The sequence below is a fragment of the Pinus tabuliformis genome, chromosome 7 (genome assembly GCF_031772625.1).
Source record: "Pinus tabuliformis cultivar Carrire ecotype Pingquan chromosome 7, CPIR1, whole genome shotgun sequence".
Lineage (NCBI taxonomy): Eukaryota > Viridiplantae > Streptophyta > Pinopsida > Pinales > Pinaceae > Pinus > Pinus tabuliformis.
Window position 1 is genome coordinate 216,078,455 of NC_142293.1, and position 22,832 is coordinate 216,101,286.

Here is a 22,832-nt window from a genome sequence, read left to right on the forward strand (position 1 = left end):
ATATCCAATTGTCCAGTTCTTCGTTACACTTAAGTGGAACCAAATACATATTTGTTGGAATTTTTTTATATATGGTCATATCATGAGGTGTTATGGATCTAGAGTAAACCCCTAAGAATCCAATAGGCTATTTAAATAAGACATATTCAGGACAATCATATTAGATGTGTAATTGTGAAAATAAAAGAGTAATCCAAGTTTCCTGAACTACTTTCCTTGGAGTGTCAACCTTGATAGGGTTTTTTGATTTGGTGTAGTATAAATACTTAAAGCCAAAGACATTTGTGTGGTTGCATGTGTTTTGTACAGTTTCATTCGTTTGTAAGAGTGAGAAAGAAAATAATAGTCAAACCAAATTTTGCTGGTAATGTTGGCATTAATGTCAAATGGTCATGAATCATGTTAATGAGCTATTTTCATGTTAAGGTTACTTGATGTTGTAATGTTGATTGCTATTGTGATTGTTTGATGTGGAAAAGTTTATTAAAGTGATGTGAAGTGCAAAGGTTGATTAAGTGATGTGATGTGCAGAGGTTGACTATTGTTGTTGATTATTAAATGAAGTGCAAAGGTAGATTTATGTATATTGAAACGATAATGTGTAAGGATGATACAATGATGTGTGAGGTTGAGAAAATGAAGGTTGATCCAATGATGCAATACATATTTTATAAACAAATTAAATACATGGCACATGAGAGCTAAAGAACAATGTTTAGAGAACTTGATATTTTCATTAAATATTATTTGTTGAATTTACATTTCAAAGCTATATAATGCAATTATTATTGTTGGCTTATATTATTTTAGCTCTTCTTAATATTACAAAATTATTGAACTAAATTTTAGATTTGGAAATGAAAACGCATATTGTGAACAAAAATAGAAGACCAAATGATAACTCTTCAATTCAAATTCCTGCATTGAATACACATAGTCGGTAACTCTCTATATATAAAACATGCCATTTTAAATTAAACAAAAGTCAGTGAATTAAACATTTGTATTAGATAGTTCTTGAACAACCTAGTAAGGAGAAAAGAGAAAGAGAAAGAGAGGAAAAAGTGGAGAAAACTTGAATAAGAGAAGTAGAGAGGATAAGCAACATAAAAGAGGAGAAAAACTAATTTTAGAACAGAGACAAGTACCCAATAACCAACAAATCTGATTTGTAATTTGATTGGGGGATTGTAGTATCCTTTCAATTTGTAGCTTGATAAAGAAAATGTTGGAGCCTATTGAGGTAGGAGCCTCACATGGGTTGTATCTTGTAGAAAATTTATGGGAGTTGGAGCTTCCTTGCAAGTTGAAGCTTGCATAATAAATTGAGGTAGCAACCTCATATAGGTTGGAACCTACAAAAAATATGATGTAATAAGGAACTAGTATCTTTCCTTCACATCACTTCAGTGAAAAATTTGTGGTTTTTTTCCTTTATGGGTTTCCACTTATATCCGATGTCTTCATGTGTTGCATGTTGAATGACTCACTTGTGTGAATGATTTTGAATTTTGTTTATATATGCAAATGTCTCTCTCTGGCAACTACAAAAGAAACAATTAAAAGTTGAGCATATACATATACCATTAGCTACAAAATAAAATACTTGAAAAAGGAAATTAAGTTGAATTGATCAATTGAAAAGACACAATTATTGATTCACCCTCCTCTCAGTAATTTCCAAGTATTTATCAATTGGTATCAGAGTGAGTTCCTTTTGTCTCAGTTTAATTGCTAAAAGAATATCTCGTGCATGAGAATGGCTAGTCAAGAAGGATGTTCAAAAAATAAAGCACCCTTGATTAGTGGTACAAATTAAGCTTTCTGAAAATTTAGGATGAAGACACACCAAATTTCACTTGGTGTAGATGTTTGGGCCACAATTGAGGATGGATATGAATAGACACTTATTATAGGTACAAAGGATCACAAACTTGAATTTATATGTAATGATAAATTTATGAATGCAATTCAGAATGGAATAGCTGAATAAAAGTTTATTAAAGTAATGCACTATAATACAACAAAGGAAATGTGGCATGGAATTTGATGAGCTCCAGAACCCTAACCATGGCGGAACCCTAGGGTTTCAGGTTACAGTTCCGCGGTTCTGCCAATAGTGAGTTTTCAGTGGACATGGTAGCATGGTTATCTACGCGGGTCTGACCGCGGGTTTTGGTTTTTTAATGATTTCTGTTCTCTACAGTTGAGCCTGTCGGTGGATTTCTTTTGTCTGATGCGTGGTATTGCCCGTTGTTTTTGGCCACAACTCCGTTCAACAACACAGTCAACTCCTTTCAACAATACAGCCTGCCTTCCACTGGTCACAAGGAGGTCAGGTATCACTATCGGCTAAAATGGTGGAAGAAGACCTCGTGGATTACGAGGAGGACCCCATGCCTGAGCAAGAGATTTGGGCGCACCAATCTACACCGTTTGAGGGCCCCTGGCAGCATAAACAGGGTCGGATGACAGCTGTTGTCCAGTTGACGTTACACTCACCCATTTCCGGAAAGCGCCAGCACCCTGCTATCAATGTTGCGGACCTTCCCGGCTTGGAATGTCCCCCCCTCTCTCCGGCAACCCTGAATCTCCTCGGCTCCAGTATACAGGCTTCCCCCTCCTTCGACTCCCCCCTGCCATATCTCCCACATCATCCCCCTCCTCCTTCCCCACAACACTCCCTGCCTATGCACCCCCCTCCATCTCCCTGGCACAAGCTGGCCCGTCCAACCCCCCGCGACCTGCACAATCCTACTTTCACCCGGGCTCGTGCAGTCTCAACCCGCATTCCTCGATTCGTTCTGGTTGTTTCAGCTCTCCTATCCCTAATCCTCGACCTACTCATTCAGCACAACATAGCTCCTCGAAACCATGCAGGAACCTTCTTAAAGACTACCCTACGGGACGATGCTCGGATAAGCTGAAAAAGGGCCGGTGTCTCAGAGCTGTGGACACTGATATCAACCTGACCTTTGGAGAAGACGTTCAAATGGTGGACGCCATGGACATGGCGAGGAAAGTTCTTGTTGGCCATGTTAGAGGTAGGAACTACACGGTGGAGAGACTGCGTCAATGGACAGTGGAGATATGGGGCTCCCTGCTGAAAGAACTTCCTGTTATTAGGGTATTGGCCAGAGGATGGTTTGCCCTCCGCTTTCATAGGGAGGAGTATACAGATTGGATATTATCGCGCTACTGGCATATTGAGCTCGCACCAGTTCTGTTAAAGTGATGGGATCCTCTATTTGATCCGAAGCGTGAACAACTCGGAGCAGGACCTATCTGGGTCAGACTACCTGGATTACCTATGCAATTTTGGACCCCTCAGGTGTTCAAACGTATTGGAGATGCACTGGGGACCTACCTTGAACATGACAAGTCCTTTGAAAAAATAGGAATCATGACTATGGCAAGGATTCTGGTACACCTTGACACCAGGGCAGGACTTGAGGAAAAAATTACTCTTCATAGGAGGCACTTCTCACGTAAACAACTTCTAGACTATGAAGGAGTCCCATTTCGCTGCAGGAGGTGCCACAAAGTGGGTCACCTATACAAGGATTTCCCTCTACATTCTTCGGTGACCACTGAAATCTCGAAGGGGACGAAGCAACAGACCTCTGAAGAGCAGAACAAGGGGGAACAGGAACAAGGAGAGGCACCATCTGAAGCTGCGGTGGGTGCTACAAAGAAGGCTGGGAACCAGAGAAAAGTTCCATCCTCACCACCTCGGACACGCTCCAAATCTACAGTGGAAGCAACTTCTCTGCCGGGTAATGAGTCTTTCCCAATATCCGTTGCTCTTTTTTCAGATGTTATGTTAAATGCACTGCATACATCTTTGCATCCCTCCTCATCTGCACTTGGCACTATTCCCTCCATCCCTTGTTCCTTATTTCCTCCCCCGCCCACGTTCTCCACCACTCCTACTTCCCTCAGGGAATTTTCCACTCCCCCTTCTCACACTTCCTCCCCTTCTAGGCTGGGATCCCATCCCTACAACCTCCGATCCAGAGTTCGACCTAAATCTCCGCTTCTTGGATTAGGCCTCTCCCCAGGAAGGACCAAGCTTCATAAACCAGCCAGAGGATGCCCATCCAAGATCAAAACTGCCATAAAGTCAGCGGTGGCAGATGTAGCGAGGGGCCGACAAACCACCATTGAGAGGGCGCTTAGAGCATTGGAGCCCATTGCCCATGGTTCCCCATGATTTGGCTCTCCTACAACTGCAGGGGATTAGCCAACCCCCAAAAGAGATTGGCTCTCAAAAGGCTGTTAAAGGATACATACTATGACATCCTTTTCCTTCAGGAAACCCTTGGCACTTCTGATAACATAACCAGAACCCTACTCTCGATTCTGTCGGGCTGGGTATTCCACGGCATGGATGCCATAGGCAGATCTGGCGGTCTTGCAATTGGCATCAATCCTAAAACTGTCAAGCATATATCCACCTGGGGCGGTATGGGGTTTATTGGCATGGACATATTTGTTGGGGAGCTGGGACTTCAGTTAAAAGTGATCAACATTTATGCACCCAATCAGAACATATTGGAATTTTGGCACAATTTGTTGGAACATAATCTTGTTTCAAACACCACCATTATTGGAGGGGATCTAAAATTTTCCTTGGGCATGGAAGAATCCTGGGGACATCATGCTCAAATTGACCCTATTTCCGATCAGATGAGAACCCTACTGGATACTAGCAAATTAGTGGATGTTCCTATGAACAAGAAACTGCCCACCTGGCATAATAGGCAGACGGGGGATGCTGCCCTGGGTCGAAGATTGGATCGGTTCTTGATACATGAAGATATCATCTGTTACATTCCCATATATCAACAATGGGTGGGTTCTGGGGGATCATTTGATCATCCACCCATTTTTCTCCAAATCACTAGTCCATCAAAAAAGTCGCGTCCCCCCTACAAATTCTTTGCAGGACACCTAAAAGACCCTGAATACATCAACATGGTGACCGAGTTCTGGAGAGCTCAAACCCGTTTGATGGAATAGAGGTCGGCTACAGACTTCTGTATAAGGCTTAACAAACTTAGGACATTGACAGAGGAGTGGTCAAAGAGGAAGAAGTTGAGAGATGAACAACATCTTTTTGACATTGAATTACAGATTGCACAGCTAACGGATGAACAGGGGCTGGGTTTCTTATTGGAGGAGACTAAAATACATCTGGTTTCGCTGGAGAATCAAAAGAATAAGATACTACTGGAAAAGGAGGAACAATGGAGATTGAAAAGTAGAGCCACCTGGCTTCAAGCAGGAGATGGTAATACCAAATTCTTCCACAATTTTGCAAACGGAAGAAAGGCCACCAACACTATATGGCAGATGCCCTGTGAGCCTGATGGATGGGCCTCAACTCACCCTCAATTAGCCAGATTGGGGATTACACATTTCAAAAGACAATTTACAGCGCCGACAACCATCAATCTCCCGGACATCATTAACTTGGTTGGCCACTTTCCAAGGTTTGTGGAACAGGATGCTGCAGAGGATTTAACTCAATCGGTCACCATGGAGGAATTGGAAGGAACTCTCAAGTGGTTCAAGAAAGATAAGAGTCCTGGTCCGGATGGCTGGTCGGTGGAGTTCTATTTGGATTTCCTGGAGTTACTAGGACAAGATCTACTTGCTGTCATTGAAGAAAGCAGAACCACTGGACACATCCATCCCCCCATTAAATTCACCTACTTGGCCTTGATTCCTAACACAGATTCCACGTCCTCCTTTAATGACATCAGGCCTATATCCCTTTGCAACTGTCTATACAAAATCATTTACGAAATCATCGCCAACCACATCAAGCCTATATTATCTAACCACATCTCTTAGGAGCAATTTTCTTTCCTCCACCATAGACATATACAGGATGCCATTGGTATAGCCCAGGAAGCTATCCACTCCATCAAACTCAAAAATCTCAAGGGAATCACTCTTAAAATTGATCTGGCAAAGGCTTTTGACAAAGTGAATTGGCTGTACATCAAGATGATTATCACTCACTTGGGATTTCCCCCTGCTCTCATCAACTGGATCATGGGTTGCATCTCCTCTGTTTCTTTTTCCATTCTCATTAATGGTTCAGCATCGCCCACCTTCAATATTGATAGAGGGATAAGGCAGGGATGCCCTTTATCACCACTTCTTTTCTTAATAGTAATGGAAGGGTTGAGCAGACTCATTGCTACAGAAAAAAGAAGGGGGGGCCTTCAAGGTCTAAAAATTATGGAACATTTCTACCTGACACATCTACTTTTTGTAGATGACATATTGATCTTCTTAAATGGGAGTGTCCGAGACACGAATTCATTGAATGAGATCCTGATCCTGTTCTGCAGAGCCACGAGAATGGAGATCAACAGAGAAAAATCCACCATCTCTCTATCTGAATGTACCCTACAGGAATCTCAATTAGCCACTCAAAATTTTCCCTTTCAAGTAATTGATTTGATGGGGGGATTGAAATATTTGGGATTCAGACTAAAACCAGATGGTTATAAGATTGCCAACTGGACCTGGCTCAATACAAAAGTGGAGAAGAGAATAAGTTGCTAGTGTCATAGGTTCCTCTCTAGGGCAAGCAGACTTATACTTATCAAATCAGTCCTTGAAGCCACCCCGATGTATTGGATGTCACTTGCCTACATTCCTAGAGGAATTCTTCACAGAATTCAACAAATCTGTTGTAAATTCCTTTGGAATGGAAGTAAGGAGGGTAAACCATTTTCCTAGGTAAAATGGGCCAAAATTGCTACTCTTAAGAAGTGGGGAGGCTGGGGACTTAAATTACTACTGGCCTTTGCTCAAGCCTTGGCAGCCAAACAGAGTTGGCTTTTACTAAAACAAAATAGTCTTTGGGATGAGGTTATTCTTCATAAATACATCTGGTCGTTGACTATCACAGATCCGCACATCTTGGAACAGGAAGGGAATTTCGGTGATTGGGAGGGCCATACTCAGTTCTACTTCTATCATCAAGGATGGCTTACTATGGAAAATTGGCAATGGAGCCTCGGTCCGAATTGGCATTGATCCTTGGACTGGCAGTGGTAACTCCCATCTACTACCAGTTGGACTGATACAACACCTAAACAACAGGGGCATCAAGTTTCTGGGACAGATTGCAGATCAACAAAATTCTACATCCCATACACAAGCCTGGTTAACTGATCCGCAGTGGCATATACCACTTGAATGGAGTAGAACCTTCAAGCACTGACAAAATCACATGTTAGATTACAGAATGTGGAGGATGAACTTATTTGGGCCCACTCAAAAACTGGGCAATACACACCGAAACAGGGGTATGATATAGTAATAGCTAACAAAAAACCGGAGGTCTTAAGAAGCTGGTGGGATACCTTATGGAAATTAAAAGCTCCTCCATGCACCAGACTGTTGATGTGGAACATATTAGAAGATAAGATCCCCACTGGATCCTATCTGAAAAGAAGGGCATTTTTGGGTCCTACCCGGTGTGTACTTTGCCTCCAAGAAGAAGAATCGACCCAGCATCTTTTCCTTACCTGCCCAACCACCAAGAGTATATGGTCACAAGTCCTACTATCTCTAAATATGACTATGAACTGGCAGGGGGTCGATATAACAATGGCTTGGGAAAACTGGTGGAGTACAGCGGCTGTGGCAAAATCAACGAACCTTCCTCTCCTAGTCTCATGGTACATCTGGCTCAAGAGAAATAATAAAATCTTTGAAGATAAATTGGTAAACTGGAATCTTCTCCCCCCACAAATTTGTGCTGCATATGAAGAACTACCAAACGATGACAGCCAAAAGAGACCAAGAATTATACAACAGGAACAAATAAACAGATCGATCCCATGGGCCTATTATGACAGTGCTACCCAACAACATGGTTGTGGGGGTGGCATTTGCTTCTACCTTTCTGAAGCACACTACTTCCAGATTTGTTTGGGTCTGGGACCCAACACCAACAATCATGCTGAATTGATAACACTTCGCCATCTGCTATACTTTTCTATTCTGAAACAATGTCGAAATATACAAATTTATGGAGATTCAAAGATAGTGACTGATTGGTTTAACAATACAACTATTTGCTCTGCTTACTCTTTGAGAACTATTATGGAAGAAATTGTTTTTTTCAAAACATTCTTTGATCAGATTTCTGTTTCTCATATCTACAAGGAAAGAAATGAAACTGCTGACAGGCTATCGAAAGAAGCGACGCATCGTCCTCTAGGAGAGTGGATGATCGCCGAACATACACCTGCAGGGATCTATCATTATTTTCATAGGCCATATATAGATGAGGGACTACAGAGGGGCAACAACCCCTAATTTCACAGCTTTTTGATACTGAACTTTTATAGAATTTTGCTCTGTATATATCAGAATAGTTAATATGGTTGTCTACCCCTGCGTGGGTGAATTTTGGTTTTATATATAGTGGTTATTTGCACCAGAACAACACACCCTTTTGGGTTTCTATGTATATATTTGTTTTTGACAGTGGAAAAAAAGCCACGTTTACAGCATATGCCTTTGGGCATCCACAACATGTAATTTCTCTTTATGAAATTATGAATTTTCTTTACGAAAAAAAAGGAAATGTGGGAAAAACTGTTAAATATGTATGAAGGAGATAACAAAGTGAAAGACGCTAAATTACAAGTGTATAGAATGAGGTTTGAAACTTCAAAAATTAATGATGATGAAGACATAGGAAAGCTTTTCCTCAAATTAGATGAAATGGTTAATGTCGTGTTGGGACTAGGTGAGAAGATTAATGAGGCTATAGTGGTTCAAAATATATTGAGATCTCTACCTACCAAGTTTAATCCCAAGGTATCAAAAATTGAAGAAACAACCAAATTTAAGACACTAACAAGAGATCAAATACTTGGTTCCTTGACAAGATATGGAATGAGGATAGTGAAAGCAAAGACAACTACACGTGATGAAGCTTTCAAAACATACAAGAAGTCCACAGAGGAAAAGGAATGTTCATGCTCAAACTCTGATGAAGAAGAAGCGAAATTTGGAAAAAGATTGAAGAAAGGTACAAGTTACGAAGGGTAAATTCCATTTAAATGTTTTAATTATGGAAGAGTGGGGCAGTATGCCTCAAAATTTCCATACAATAAAATAAGAGTGAAGCAATGTTTAAGTGTCAAGACCTTCAGGCAACTAGAGAATCAACATGAATAAAGACCAATTTGTAACTGCAACAAGCCATCTTCATCATGAAGGATACCATCAAATTGGTTCATTATTCAGAAGTTTATCCTTTGGTACAAAATATTGTTAAAAAATGTATATATGAAAAAGTAAATAAGCATATTCAAAATGCATATGGTCTATGCTAACAGTTGCATACCTAGTCAAAGCGCTTTGAATATGTTTCTAACTCAAAGTTTATTTTTGCATCATTATAATTCCTCAAAATTATTCAGCCTTGATGACTCTAAATATACATGAATTATGCATCAAATTACTTTGTATTGGTTTTGTACTCAATTGATATTATTTGAGCTTTGAAGAAAGCAAAGAAAGAGACTGCTTGATCCAGGAGGATCCTCTAAATTGCTCCAAATTTTGAGGTCTCAGTTGTATTTGGAAATGGCTCCAAGTTGTAGAGTCCATCACTCTGAATCTGGCACTACTTTTGGTTTCCCAATTGGTCTCCGGATGAAGGAGAAATCATCTGTCAAAGTTTAGGTGTCGAAGGGTCCTTGCTGGCCATGTGGCACTCAGCAGTTTGACGTGGCAATAATTGGTTAACTGGTGAAAGATAAAACATTCCAGGTTAAATGGTGATTTTGTTTGGTTAGAAGGTGCATGAAGTTTTAACTATGGTGCAAATTACATTAGGAGTGCAAATGTCATAAACCTATGGTCTAAAACCTAAGTGAAAAGTCATTATAAACCAAGGTGTGAAAGTTCATGATATATCAAACCATGGAGCGGAAATATATTACTAAACCATATGTTAAACATATGGTATGGTGAAACTTCTGTGGTAGAGTTTTATTAAACATGAAGGTGGCGCATGGCATATCAAACCTAAGGTAAATGTTGGTATGGAATTATGGTCAAAGACTTATGTTATAAACCTATGGCAAAAGGTGTTAAAATATAGCAGATATATAGCATGTTATAAAGAATATCAACCCTAATGGAACAAAGAAGGCATTAAAATATGGGTAACGTGGCAGAGGTCTAGCCATAATTTCCACGTAGTACATGTGGCAAGGCAGTTTTCAATGCAGTGCAGTTTGGAAACAATGGTACATTGAGTCAGCTGGCAGAATCAAAAGTCGGACTTCGGAGCCATCAGGCGCAGAGGTGTCAAGCACTTTGGCACAGTTGGATTGCCATAGGAACACAACCGCTGGAGTTAGTTGCACACCGTCATGTCATCAAGTTTCGCTCCAATGAAACTTTGGTTTGCGCCGATTATTAAACTTTGAAGGTTTATATTAAGGTTTTGTTTTAATGTATGCCAATGTTATATGGCGCTCCATATGGTTTGTTAAATGGTTTTTATATCAGATGGGTGGTCATATAATAAGGGTTTTGTTTAACGGTTCGAAGCATGGTCCATTCAAAACTTGTAATATAGTTTTTCAAAAACTATATGTTATATGTATTAAAGCACCAAGAATTCTCATTGCACCACTTCAAACAACCCAAAACAGTTTTCCAAGGATAGCCCAAGATTTTCGATCCTCGAACCTACCCAAGGTGTTATAAATCCTTTTACCATTGCATCAATGTTGAAGGACATGTTAAGTGAATTTCAAAACAAAGGGGTGTCTTTTCAGTTTTCATTCATGTAAGCCTATATTGTCCATCCTTGAGCCAAATCGGGAATAGAGACAGGCATTGGAAAGTTGAGACTGAGGGATTTCTTTCTACAGTAACTATTAATGCCTGCGTGCACATATAAGTTGGTGAAATATCATGTAAATAAACTCTTTGGATCATTTCCTAATAAAACAAACGCCCACATGGAAGCGGATGCAGAGACGTAGCCTGGGAGGGATAAACTTCGTCAACAATTTGTTGTGTTTGCTTCTTCACTTTTTGTTGTATTATTATTTTCTACTCTCAAGTTATGTTTATGGCATTTAAATAATAAGTTTTCCTCTTTCAAACACACATAAGAAACCTTAGTTAATGTTTGGTTAAGTTGCACAAATATTCAACCCCTGTCAATTTCAGATCGTATGTTATATACCTAGGGGGGATAACATGGGGTACAAAGGGAGGTATCCAAGGGAATAATGTAATAATGGGATGGGCCATAGTAATAAATAAGGTGGTTAACCCATATCATGTAAGGGACCACAAGTAGTTAGTAATAATGTAATGGGCCCATGGTATTAGATAGATGGTATTGAGGGAACCATGGTAATGACCCATGGTATTATATGTATGAGGCCTATAAAGAGGCTAGAGACTCCACATTGAGGGATGTGAAGGATTATTGTATGAACATGCCTATGGCTTGTGGAGTGTTCTCCTTCCTTAAGGAGTGAATATATGGTGTTGCCCTACCTTAAGGGTTTGATCAATAAAGTGAATCACTTTTATCTATATTCAGATCTTGTTATTTCTTGGGTTTATTTAAATTGTCTTATATTTTCATATCAGATCTATAACAAGTGGTATCAGAGCACTTTCCTGGGCAAAAAAGTGGAAAATTTTTCTTATGTTTTGCAGGAAATTTTTGGGGCGGCGAGTTTACAGATTAGATATGTATGTTTTGGTGCAAGATCTGCAAAATATAATTGCAGATCTGGATTCTATGTGAAAAAATACCCGATTAAAAAAAAAAAATCGGTCGAATCGGAGTCCGGATGAAGGAGATATCGCTGATTTAAAAATCAGTGGGGTTGCAGACAATTTTTCGGGGCAGCGAGTTTGCGGCACAGATCTAGATGTCCTAGTGCAAGATATACAAAATCTAATTGTAGATCTGAATTCTTTGTGAAAAAATACTCGATTTAAAAAAAAAATCGATCGAATTGGAGTCCGGATGAAGGAGATATCGTTGATCTAAAAATCAATGGTGTTGTAGACAATTTTTCGGGGCAGCGAGTTTGTGGCACAGATCTGGACGTCCTAATGCAAGATCTACAAAATCTAATTGCAGATCTGAATGTTTTGGGAAAAATTACCTAACTTCAGAAAAAAAAAATCAGTAGAATCGGAGTCCGGATGAGGGAGATATTGCTGATTTAAAATCAGCTCTTTTTTTGCAAAAATTTTGGTGACGACGGGAGAGTTGTAGTGCAAATCTAAAATTCCAGTGCCTGGATCAGGATTTCTATCATATGGGTAGATGCAGAATGGTTGTTCCATTTCCAAAAATAGGTCATAATAGGGATTCTAAGCAATATTGACGAAATTGTGACCATTTCAAATTTTCGCCAAGTAAGTGAATCTTTCTCAAACCCTCTTCATGGAAAATTTTACTAGAAACGATGATAGCCCTACTATTGAAGAATACATAAAACAAACTAAGTCAGTATGGACAAAAAATTGGAAGGATTTAGTGTGGCTTAATTTCAGAGATGAGGCTTACAAATGGTATTTCTCACTTGACGACAAGCAGTTGTCCAAACTTTCAGATGCAGAATTTGAAAGTGTCCTTTTAAACAAATGGTCTCGGACTAGAAAAAAGGAGAATGAGACACGTAAAGGGTTATTTTCTACGAGTGTCTCCTTATTGCAGGTTCATGGATTGATTTAAAAGGAGAAAATCGTTGTATCTATAAATCCTAGTTGCAAGCACACTTTTATGAATGTTAATTTGGTAAAAAAATTGCAAGTTCCAGCAAAACACATTGAAAACACACAAGTGGATGATGAGGATATTCAAGTGTATAAGGATTTGAAGATTTCTATGGATAAGTATGTGTGGCATGGTGATTTTTATACTTCAGAGATGGATAATATGGATGTTGTTTTAGGATATCCTTGGATGGAATCCATGGGTACTATCAATATTAATGTGTAGAAGAAATTCCGAAAGCTTTGGTATAAAAAGAAGAAAATTACATTAGCTTATCAATCTTGGATAAAAAGTTCCTTCATTGCAATGGTTCCTTGAGGAAGGAAAAATCTACTTCGATGCCACTTGAGGAAGTTTCACTTAAGGATTAGATTTGGCCTTACTATGCAGCCCAACTTGGCTTCCTAGCTTGGCCTTGTTTAGGGATACATTTAGACCTACTACTTGATCAAACGAGCTTCCTCTCATTTGATACCTATAGCCTAGTCTTCGGCCTCTTTAAATATCCTTCCTTAAGCCTCTTAGGAAGCCTCTAGAACTTATGGGTTTTGATCCTTCGAGAATTAGGAATTAATTTTTCCTTTTAATTTCTTCTTTGGATTTTAAACCCCATAATGAATCTAGAATCCCTTTGCTTAGGTTCTTTTCCCATAAAACCTTTTGTGACCAAACCCATACAAACCCATCTCACTAGTCTTGTGGATTACCTCCCAAGCTACACAATTCAACACTCCCTCTTAGTGAGGGTGGTACTTCCACTCCTTGGAAGTATCCATCATCATAGAAGACACTAGCCCATATGGCATCCATCACTGCAACATATCCTGTAAAATGGATCACTTTTCTATAGTGTCTCTTCCTTATTGGAACTTGAATATCTCGAACTTCCATAATTTTTCTCCCTCTAAATCTAGACTCCCTCTGAATCTACATGATCTCCATTGGCTCAACCTACTTCCATTGTGCACACTTTGATCCACTAGCCCTTCAAAGTAGCTTTGATACCATGTTGAATTTCCATGACACTCAACAAGCTAGGTTTGGTCCTAGAATCTCTGACACAAGCACACCCAAATGCCACAACAATCATACTTTTCACAGTTGAATAAACATACATCAATGAATCAACTAATGCACATGACAATTTTTAACTTTTCTAAACCATTCTTTGTTATATTAGACGCTACAATACAATAATATTAGGGCTCCCATACCAGTGATCATGGCCTTTACATACAACCTTGATACAAGGATACAACTAGGGCTTGGTGTCAATCACTTTGACAACCAATCTACCATGAACACAACAACGCTTGACCTTATCATGTCAATCTGCATCCATAGTCCTTTCAGTCCACGTGTCCTAAACACATTTGGTGAGTCCTCTTTCCTCACCATTTGTATCTTCTCAATCTGCCTCTATAAGTGAACTTTGATCCTTTAAATCATTGAACTCAACTCCAAAACATCTTCCCTCTAGCTGCTCATTTTTCCTTGAAGGTTAACAACACATAGGGTCTTTGATCATCTATTCACAACTCCTTTTGTGAATAGCTCTTCGACCTACCCACTGCTTCCACTTCTGCTACTATAATGATGGAAATTCTAAGGCATGAAGGCTACCCATTATCACTGAAGATGACTCCTGCAAACCTCATTGAACTAGTTCTTGTCAAATACACTCTTGGCTGGTCATTAGTCCTCAAAGATAAGCCCCTATACTCTGCCTCTCCTATAAACTCGTATACTCCTGAATAAGATCTTTATATTAGCACACAATGGGAATCTACTAAAAACTCTCCAATTTTTTAGAAGATGTCATCAAATTGTTGCTCAAACTCCTTGTAGAAAAACCCTACCGTGCTTCCCTTGTTATTTTCCTTAGGGCTTGTAGATCTACCCACTTACAATCAAAATCTTCATTGATCCAGGGATACAAATATTTGCCCTTTTTTCTAAAATTTGACTCCTCAAATTGCACAAATATAGGCTTTAGATCTTCCCTCATTTAGGGCTTCTTCACACTGCCTTCTTGAACTGGTTTAACCACAAGTAGACAGTTCACTTAAGGACATCACACTTCCCTTCTTATCATTCATCTAATTGTAACATAATTGATTGAACTAGGGCTTGTAGATCTTCCCTCACACTTTGAGTTGACCCTCAAATCAAATAGATCTATGGCTACTAAAACATTGTTGCTCATGATTTATGAGAAGACTTCCAAACTTATTCATTGGTATACATTTTTCCTTTTTACATTCATTTTACAGTCACTTCTCGGCTGCCTATCTTCTCATTCTTTGAAGATTAGTCTATCCTAAAAAGAATAAGTCCACTTCTCTTTATTAGGTCTCGACCTCCCATCCTTAAGAAATAACAACATTGTGTTTAGAGCATACCCTTAAGGTCTACATATATAAAAAGGAACCCTTGGAAATGGTAGATACTATTGTCCTAAAAACTTTAGGATCAACTACTCCAACCATAAACTCTCATCCATGTCATCTGATCTCCTTTAGCCATTTCATAGGCCTTAACACATTCTTGGCCTCTTCTTGTTGCTACAAAAAACCCTTTGGCATGCATTCTAGGGTTTGCAGCTACCCAATATAGTTTTGTAGTATCCCTTAATGTGACCCAATGATCCCTCCTTCTTCTATGCTATATGTTGAGGAGATACGACATTTGTCTCTACAAACACTTAGGCGTTATGACCTCCTTTCCAAACTCGTTAGGGGCTCTACCTTACCTTACAGATCTATGGCCTTTCTCCTCCACAAAAAAATTATCTCAACTCTCATTAGATCAACTCATACTCAGCTGCCACAAATTTGATTGAACTCCTCCACGAGCTTAGTAATCTTGGATCAGAACTTCCTTCATTGTAGCGTCTTCTTGAGGAAGGACAAAACTCCTTCGATGCCACTTGAGGAAGTTGCACTTAAGGATTAGATCTAGCCTTACTATGAAACCCTACTTGGCCTACTATCTTGGCCTTCTTTAGGGCTACATTTCTACCTCCCACTTGATGAAACAAGCTTCCTCTCATTTGATATCTCTAGCCTAGTCTTAGGCCTCTTTAAATAGCCTTCCTTAACCATATTTCACATTTTTCATTAATAAACTATTGAATAGTCATCCTTTAATACATGTGGTATTTTTTAGATTTTGATCAAGTGTTGGCATCTCGGGTCTGTTGTGTATGCAAATTGCGTCACTAAACACAATTGCACCTATATCCACCATTGCATTAGTGCATTGGCTCAACACACAAGCACTAGAACATGAACATAACTCACAATTGTCATGTTGTTGGAATTGTTGATTAATGGTTTGCATATTACTATTCTTGTCTCTATTTAGTTCACTAAATGGATCTTTGTTGTTACATGTTTAAGTTATGAATGCTAAGTTCTTATATATTCCAACACCATATAGTGCTTGGAACAATCATATATAAAGTATGTTATTGCTCTGTTTTGATTAATATAAATCTATTGTTCTATGTGTTAATTTGTGTAATCATATTATGTTTTGTTGTATTGATTGAGTTATGAGATTTAACCTCACACGTGTTGATCATTTAGGTGCATCGAGGCACAGGAAGAACCTAAGCTGGGGCCCACTCAAGGTGTGGTTTTGTGTCAATACTTTTCTTATTTACTTTGAAAGTAGGTTTATATTGTTATATTTGTTCTTAAAGTATTTTGGATGCATTTCAAGTTCGTTTGATTTCTTTCTAGTTTCAAGAAAGTGTGATTGTGTGATTTATAATTTCATAGAATTTGTGGTTTATGGAATTTGTCAATTTGCCTTATGAGCAGATGCTGCATAATTTATTGAGTATGAAATACACCTAGTGACATTGATATAGTCACCCCGAAAGAATAATTGGGAGCTTGAGGTGCCACATAACTGAGTAGTGCACCGTCCATAAGTAGGTTCTTCCACTCAAAAGATTCAAGTTTCCTCACATAATTAATAAAAAATATATCAAGGATAGAAGAAACCAAAGCGGTTGTTAATTACCCCTTTAAGTAACATATGTCCCTACTATATTTTTTCATTTAGGACATGATACATGCATTAAAAACACCACAGGTAGAAAAAAGAAAAAAACTGCTAAAACCTCACATGGTGGAGTAGGAGCCACTCAAACAAATATTCAACCAAGTGAGGAAGGGTAGTAAAATCCTTTAAACATCACCAAAGTAAAAAATAGTACAATATGGAAGCCACCTAAGGAAGAAACACTATGAAAAAGGGAAGAGACTACATTGGATGAGGAACTGAAAAGTTTTGAGGGTTCTAATAAGATTCAAAACCATAAACCTTTAGGTAAAGAAAATATGGGGGATGAAGAAGTAATGGACCTAGACAAAAGGAACATGTTACTTTTGAATTACCCATCCAGGTTAATGATGGGTTAGTCCAAATGAAGAAAATTCCTCTTTCTTCCCTTCCAAATTTCCATGGTCTTTCAAAGGAGGATCCAAATACTTTTTTGTTTAAGTTTTATGCTATTTTTCATAGCTATGATTATTCCATGGATGGCCAAAAATTGAAATTATGCCCTGCTACTCTGAAATATGTAGCCCTCCAATGGTTTATGGGGCTTAGGGGAAACTCCATTCAAATTTGGGATGATATGAAGAAGACATTTTTTAAGAAATATTAGGACTATTGTAAAGTCTTAGATATCAAATAAGAAATCTTCAAAATGTCCCAAGCATATGATGAATGTCTAGAAAATTACATGGAAAATTTCCAGTATAATTTACAAAGGAAAAAACAAAACATGTTAGACCTAGAAGCCCTACATATAATTTTTCTTAAAGGAATACGATAGGATTGTATGATACATTGAACTTCATGGGAGAAAGGGATATTTCCCTACTAACATATGAGGAGATTTGTGATTTATGTAAGCAATATTCTAGAGGGAACTTAAAATATGGAAAAAATTATGGAGATGTGATCTCTAGAATTAGTAGGTCAAATGGGACAGGGGTGAAAAATGTTGAGACAGGAAACTTGTTAGATGATTTCAAAATTTATATCCTTAGTATGCTTAGCTCCCAATTAGACACCCTACAAGTGAAAAATAAGAAGGAAGAGGTTGAGTTGGCCTTGGCCATATTTTGCTCCAAATGTTGAAAGAAACACCCTCATCAAGAATGTCCTTTAAATGGTATTGAGAAATCTATAATTTGTAAGAAAAAACATTCCACTTTATATTTTCCTTCTTTATCATGGCGTAAGGAAAATTTTCAAGAGGATAATGAGAAAACCGAACAAATCTATTTTTTGGCTCAAAAGAAACCTTAGTCCCCTCGATCATTTGGATCTACTCCTAATCTGTTCGAACATTTTACTCTAACTCTTGGATGGTATCCTCCTATTCCATGGCCATAATGGACCCCTCAAATCCAAAATCAAAGTTGGGCCTTAGGCTAGAGAGGACCTCCCCCCTTTGGAAATATGTCACCACAAGATCCATATCAACAACATCTATAATTACTTACACTAACATATAATAAACCTTCTCAAACTCCACAAAGACCTCAATTACTAACCCAACCCATACCTAACTTGAATAATAAATTAGTACAATCCACCTACAACATTGAACTACCCCATTTTCCCATGTATACTGTTACTTTCGTTGATTTTCAAGATACCCATTTACAATCATGGAAAGTAATCAATAAATTGACTGATCCTGTGATTTAGGAACATAAGGATGAAGAGGATATTGAAAGATCAAACCATTCTGGCGTAAATCCTTAGCTCATGAACCTGCATCTGGGAAAGAGTTGGTTCCATCATTCTTGAAGTGGCTATGTGTGGAAAAGCCTCCGGTACAACCTTAGTTCAACCTTTTAGGGGAACTATTGTAGATGCTACAACACCCTCCAAAATTTTGGCTTGCACCCAAATTTTGGAGCCTTCCTTGATATTTTCCTTGATTGTTGCAAACGGTTAAGCTCATTTCATGAGATTTCTTGAAGTTATTTGGTCCCTTTTTGCATGTTGGATTAGCTGTCATCTTTTGGCATGTTTGACTATCGTACAATGGTTGTGAGCATTTTCTGGTGGTTTCAAAGGTCAGTGTTTGTGTATATGAGTTTCCCCAACTATGTAAACATTTTTCATATTCATACACAAAGATTTGAGCATTATCGCACAAGTTTCATCACGGTCGTTGTAAAGTCTATATTAAGTGTCACACTTGCCATATCTTGTCATGAGGCAGTCACACAGAGGGGAATGCTTTGTTTGTGTGTTCTGATGCTCTATGTTGTCACGTTGTCAAAGTATGATAAGTGTGTGATCACAGTTCAAGTTCATGACGAGTCCATCGCTATTCCTGCACTTAGACATTTTCGGAAAATCTTCTCGACAAAGAAACTTAGCTTCATCATGCCGAGCTATGCACTGTGTAGTTTTAGGCCTCTTGGATGTGACCCTACTTCCTGGAACAACGCAATTTGTAGTCCCTTCCCTTCACGGTTGTTGTTATGCATAATTCCTGAGTCCAATAGCCTCCCTTGACATCCAAAATTGCGCAGTTGTTCCTCATAGTTTTCCTTGAACTACACACTTCACATATTCAACCCTCAAGCCTTTTCCTTGCCTACTAGAATTGTGCAGTGCACCAGAATCCTAGCCTCTTTTGGCCTCCAAAACGGCACAAATGCTTTCTCCTATGCCCTTCCCTCAGCCAAAGCTCACTGCCTCCAGAAACTGCGCAGTTCTTCCCTTCAATCCTCCTAGCTACCTAGTCCCCCTTGCCTCCTGAAACTGTGTAGTTTTTCCTCCCAGGGCTCCATCCCGCAACCCCCACTGCTTGCTTCAGTTGCACAATATTATCCCTCAATGAGTACTACGCAATTTTTCCCCTCAGTGAGGACTGTGCAGAAATATCCCTCAGTGTAATATGAGCTGTGCCCTATGTAGGGTTAGTGATCAAGGTCTCCCCCTATTAGCTAAAATTATGCAATGCATAGTCACTAACCCATTTCTCCCAACCTGTGACTTGTCCTGGGCCTAGTTCATGGATAATAATGCATCATCTTAGACTAGGTGATTTTTGGATGTCGTCCCATCATGAGTGAATTGCAAGAACAGGTGCACTATCAAGTCATGGTGAGATGATGAAGAAGGAGAAGGAGGAGGGAAGCATGCCTAAAGAATCTCTTGCAGCTGAACTCACAAGTGGATCTATCAAGAGGAATCAAAGAGACGCAAGTTTGAAACTACCATACAAAACTTAAGATCATTGAAGTCTCTGCATTACCAAGCCATGCGGAGGAGAAGAGAAAGCATATCCAAGAATACATCTAGCACTCAATAGAAACAATGACCTGACATTGCCACATCATCAAGCAGCCCATGTCACCAGTGTCATGTCATGTCATGAGTAGTCATATGCCACATCATTATTGTGGACCATGTGTATTGTATTCAAATGTATTATAAAGTGGAAGTCCAAAGGACACACATGAATATGAAGAGTCATGTAAGTTGAAAAGTCATGGGAAGTTAAACAGTCATGAGGGTAGTCAAAGAGTCATAAAGGGAAAGCATCACCCCTCAGTTATATATACCCCCTCATTGTATGAGCAAAGTAATTTTCACCTTGGCTCCTCCCACAAGGCATTAGAGAGATCAGCTAGCTCTTTGCGGAGCAAGGAGTGGCTCCAATGTACCACTACTAAGGCTAGCGATGTACATTGTAAATGTGTGGCATGGAATTTTTTCTTAATAACAAAATACTTTTAAGGCCAACGCGTTCTTCATGCATGGACTATGAATCTTTGTAATACTATTCTGTGGACGTTTGTATTTCATGTTTTCTTTCACGTGTACTAAGATAGTTGAACTATTTCTGTTATTTTAGTGCTTATCTTATTGAGAATGTTTTGTAATGGTTGCTATTTTTGTCTTATCCTTGTGGACTATTCTATAGGATACTAGACAGATCTTTCCTTTTTTGTTGTTTGTAATGATCGTCACAACCGCTATGGACTATTCCTCTAGATGTTAGATAGATCTTTCTGGTTCACATGTGTCTCTTCCTAGGTGGTACTATTACCTCTCACTTAGAGGCTCACTTCTCTTCCCCCTTTTGCAGTAGAATAACCTTTCCATATTTGCAACTGTAGACTTCCCTTGCTTTTCGAAGACACCATTGCATCACTCTCTTGCACTGACAACTAGAGCCAAGGAAAATTTTTAAGGATTTGGAAACTAGGCCTTTATACCATATGAGAATCTTACATAAAATGGTTTGAGATCTTATTGGGACTTCATATTAGGGATATCCCATGAATGTTGGTGGGTCCAACATCGTCAACATTTCTGATGTTATAGAGAGGGCAGTTAACGTTTTATGGCTGATAGACCCACGGGTCCCATCATTCCAATATATGCTCAAGGTAGCAACGTTCATTCCACCTCCCCTACTCGTGCTTTTGAAGTTAGTAAATCTTCCCAGCCGAGGCTTGAACATGAAATCCCGTATGATCAGCTTCGGGCCATCTGCCCCATCACCCATCAATTTGCAAAATACTGGAGTAATTAGTCTTCCATATTATCTAAAGAAGAACAAGACCACCCCAAAAGTAATAGTCTTGTCTATTGACGAAGAGGTTCTTTCCACTCTTAAAGAATTAACAGACTCTGTGGAAAGAGAATAAGAGCCTCCACTCTTTCACGAAGGTAACAGAGACAACATCTTACTCTTGGGCTCAACTTTTGGTGGGATAGGCCGAGAGGAAGAAGAATAGGAATAAGAACCATAAAATTTTGATAAAGAACGGGAGGACAACGAAGAAGAAGACATGGTAGATCAAAATTTGGATTGGATGATTCAGGCCCCAATAGAACTTCCGGGTGTCCTACACAAGATTCCAAAGCATTCAAAGAAGTTGTTAACGAAGTATGACCCTGATAAGACAATGAACATTGAAGACCATTTGGATAACTTTTACCTACACTTGCAAACAATTGAGGCACATTACGATGATGTTGCATTTAGATTTTTTCCATGTACCTTGGATAGTAGAGAAGTTGTATGGTATCACAAACTTCCTCTAAACTCCATCTAGAATTTAAGGTGGTTCAAGAATATGTTTCTTGAAAATTTTGTTGATGACAAGAACCCTTCCATGTTATTGAAAGAGTTGGGTAATTTTAAGATGGAGCAAAAGGAAAAGGTGAAAGAATTAAACCAGAGGTTGAATCGCATCTTGAATAAATTTTTGGAGAATACAAAACCTCATGACGCCATTACCATAAGTTACTACACTTCTACCTTGCCAACAAGTATTGTGCAGTTTGTAAAGTGAACTGAGAAACATACATTGACTGAAAACTACGAAGAGGCTATCGCTGTTGAGGACTTCTGCGCTATTGGAGTCATCTAATATGATGAATAAACAAAATACTCCAAGGACATGGGTAAGAGGTCTAAAGCCTCCATGAGAAAGGCTAAGTAGAAAGAATCAAATGATCTTGAAAGCATGACTCATCTCATCAAGTCCCTGACCACTGAATTGGCAGAACTCAAACAAAGGACAAGCATGTAGTGCCCCTCTCTAGTTGACTGACAGTTATATGACATTAACATTTATTTAACCCTAAGGCCCACACATTATTCTTTGAGGACCTCAAGTTGAGGATCCGGGCACATGGCTCTATTATTAGTGTTTGTGATGTTTATGTATGTTCTCCATTTGATATTATGATGAAGATAGCATTAATGGTTATTTATGTTATGTATTGGTATTATGATTATTGTATAATTAATGGTTATGCATGTTCTCTATTGATATTATGATGATTGTAGCATAAATGGTTATGTTTGGTCTCTATTGAATTTATAATGATGATGAAATTAAAGGATATGTATGCTCTCTATTGATATCATGATGATGATAGCTTTGATGGATATGTATGTTTCCATTGATGTTATGATGATGATAGCCATGATGGATGTGTCCCCTATGTTACC

At 38.8% G+C, this 22,832-nt stretch overlaps 1 protein-coding gene across 1 annotated transcript; it reads left to right on the top strand.

The window, feature by feature from the left end:
- The first annotated feature begins 4,386 nt into the window (after positions 1–4,386).
- On the top strand, positions 4,387–5,859 carry LOC149246619 (uncharacterized). The gene is made up of 2 exons (XM_089442041.1): positions 4,387–4,854; positions 5,137–5,859. The coding sequence occupies exons 1-2, from the start codon at positions 4,387–4,389 to the stop codon at positions 5,857–5,859; spliced, it is 1,191 nt and encodes a 396-aa protein (XP_089298167.1).
- The last annotated feature ends 16,973 nt before the right edge of the window (positions 5,860–22,832 follow it).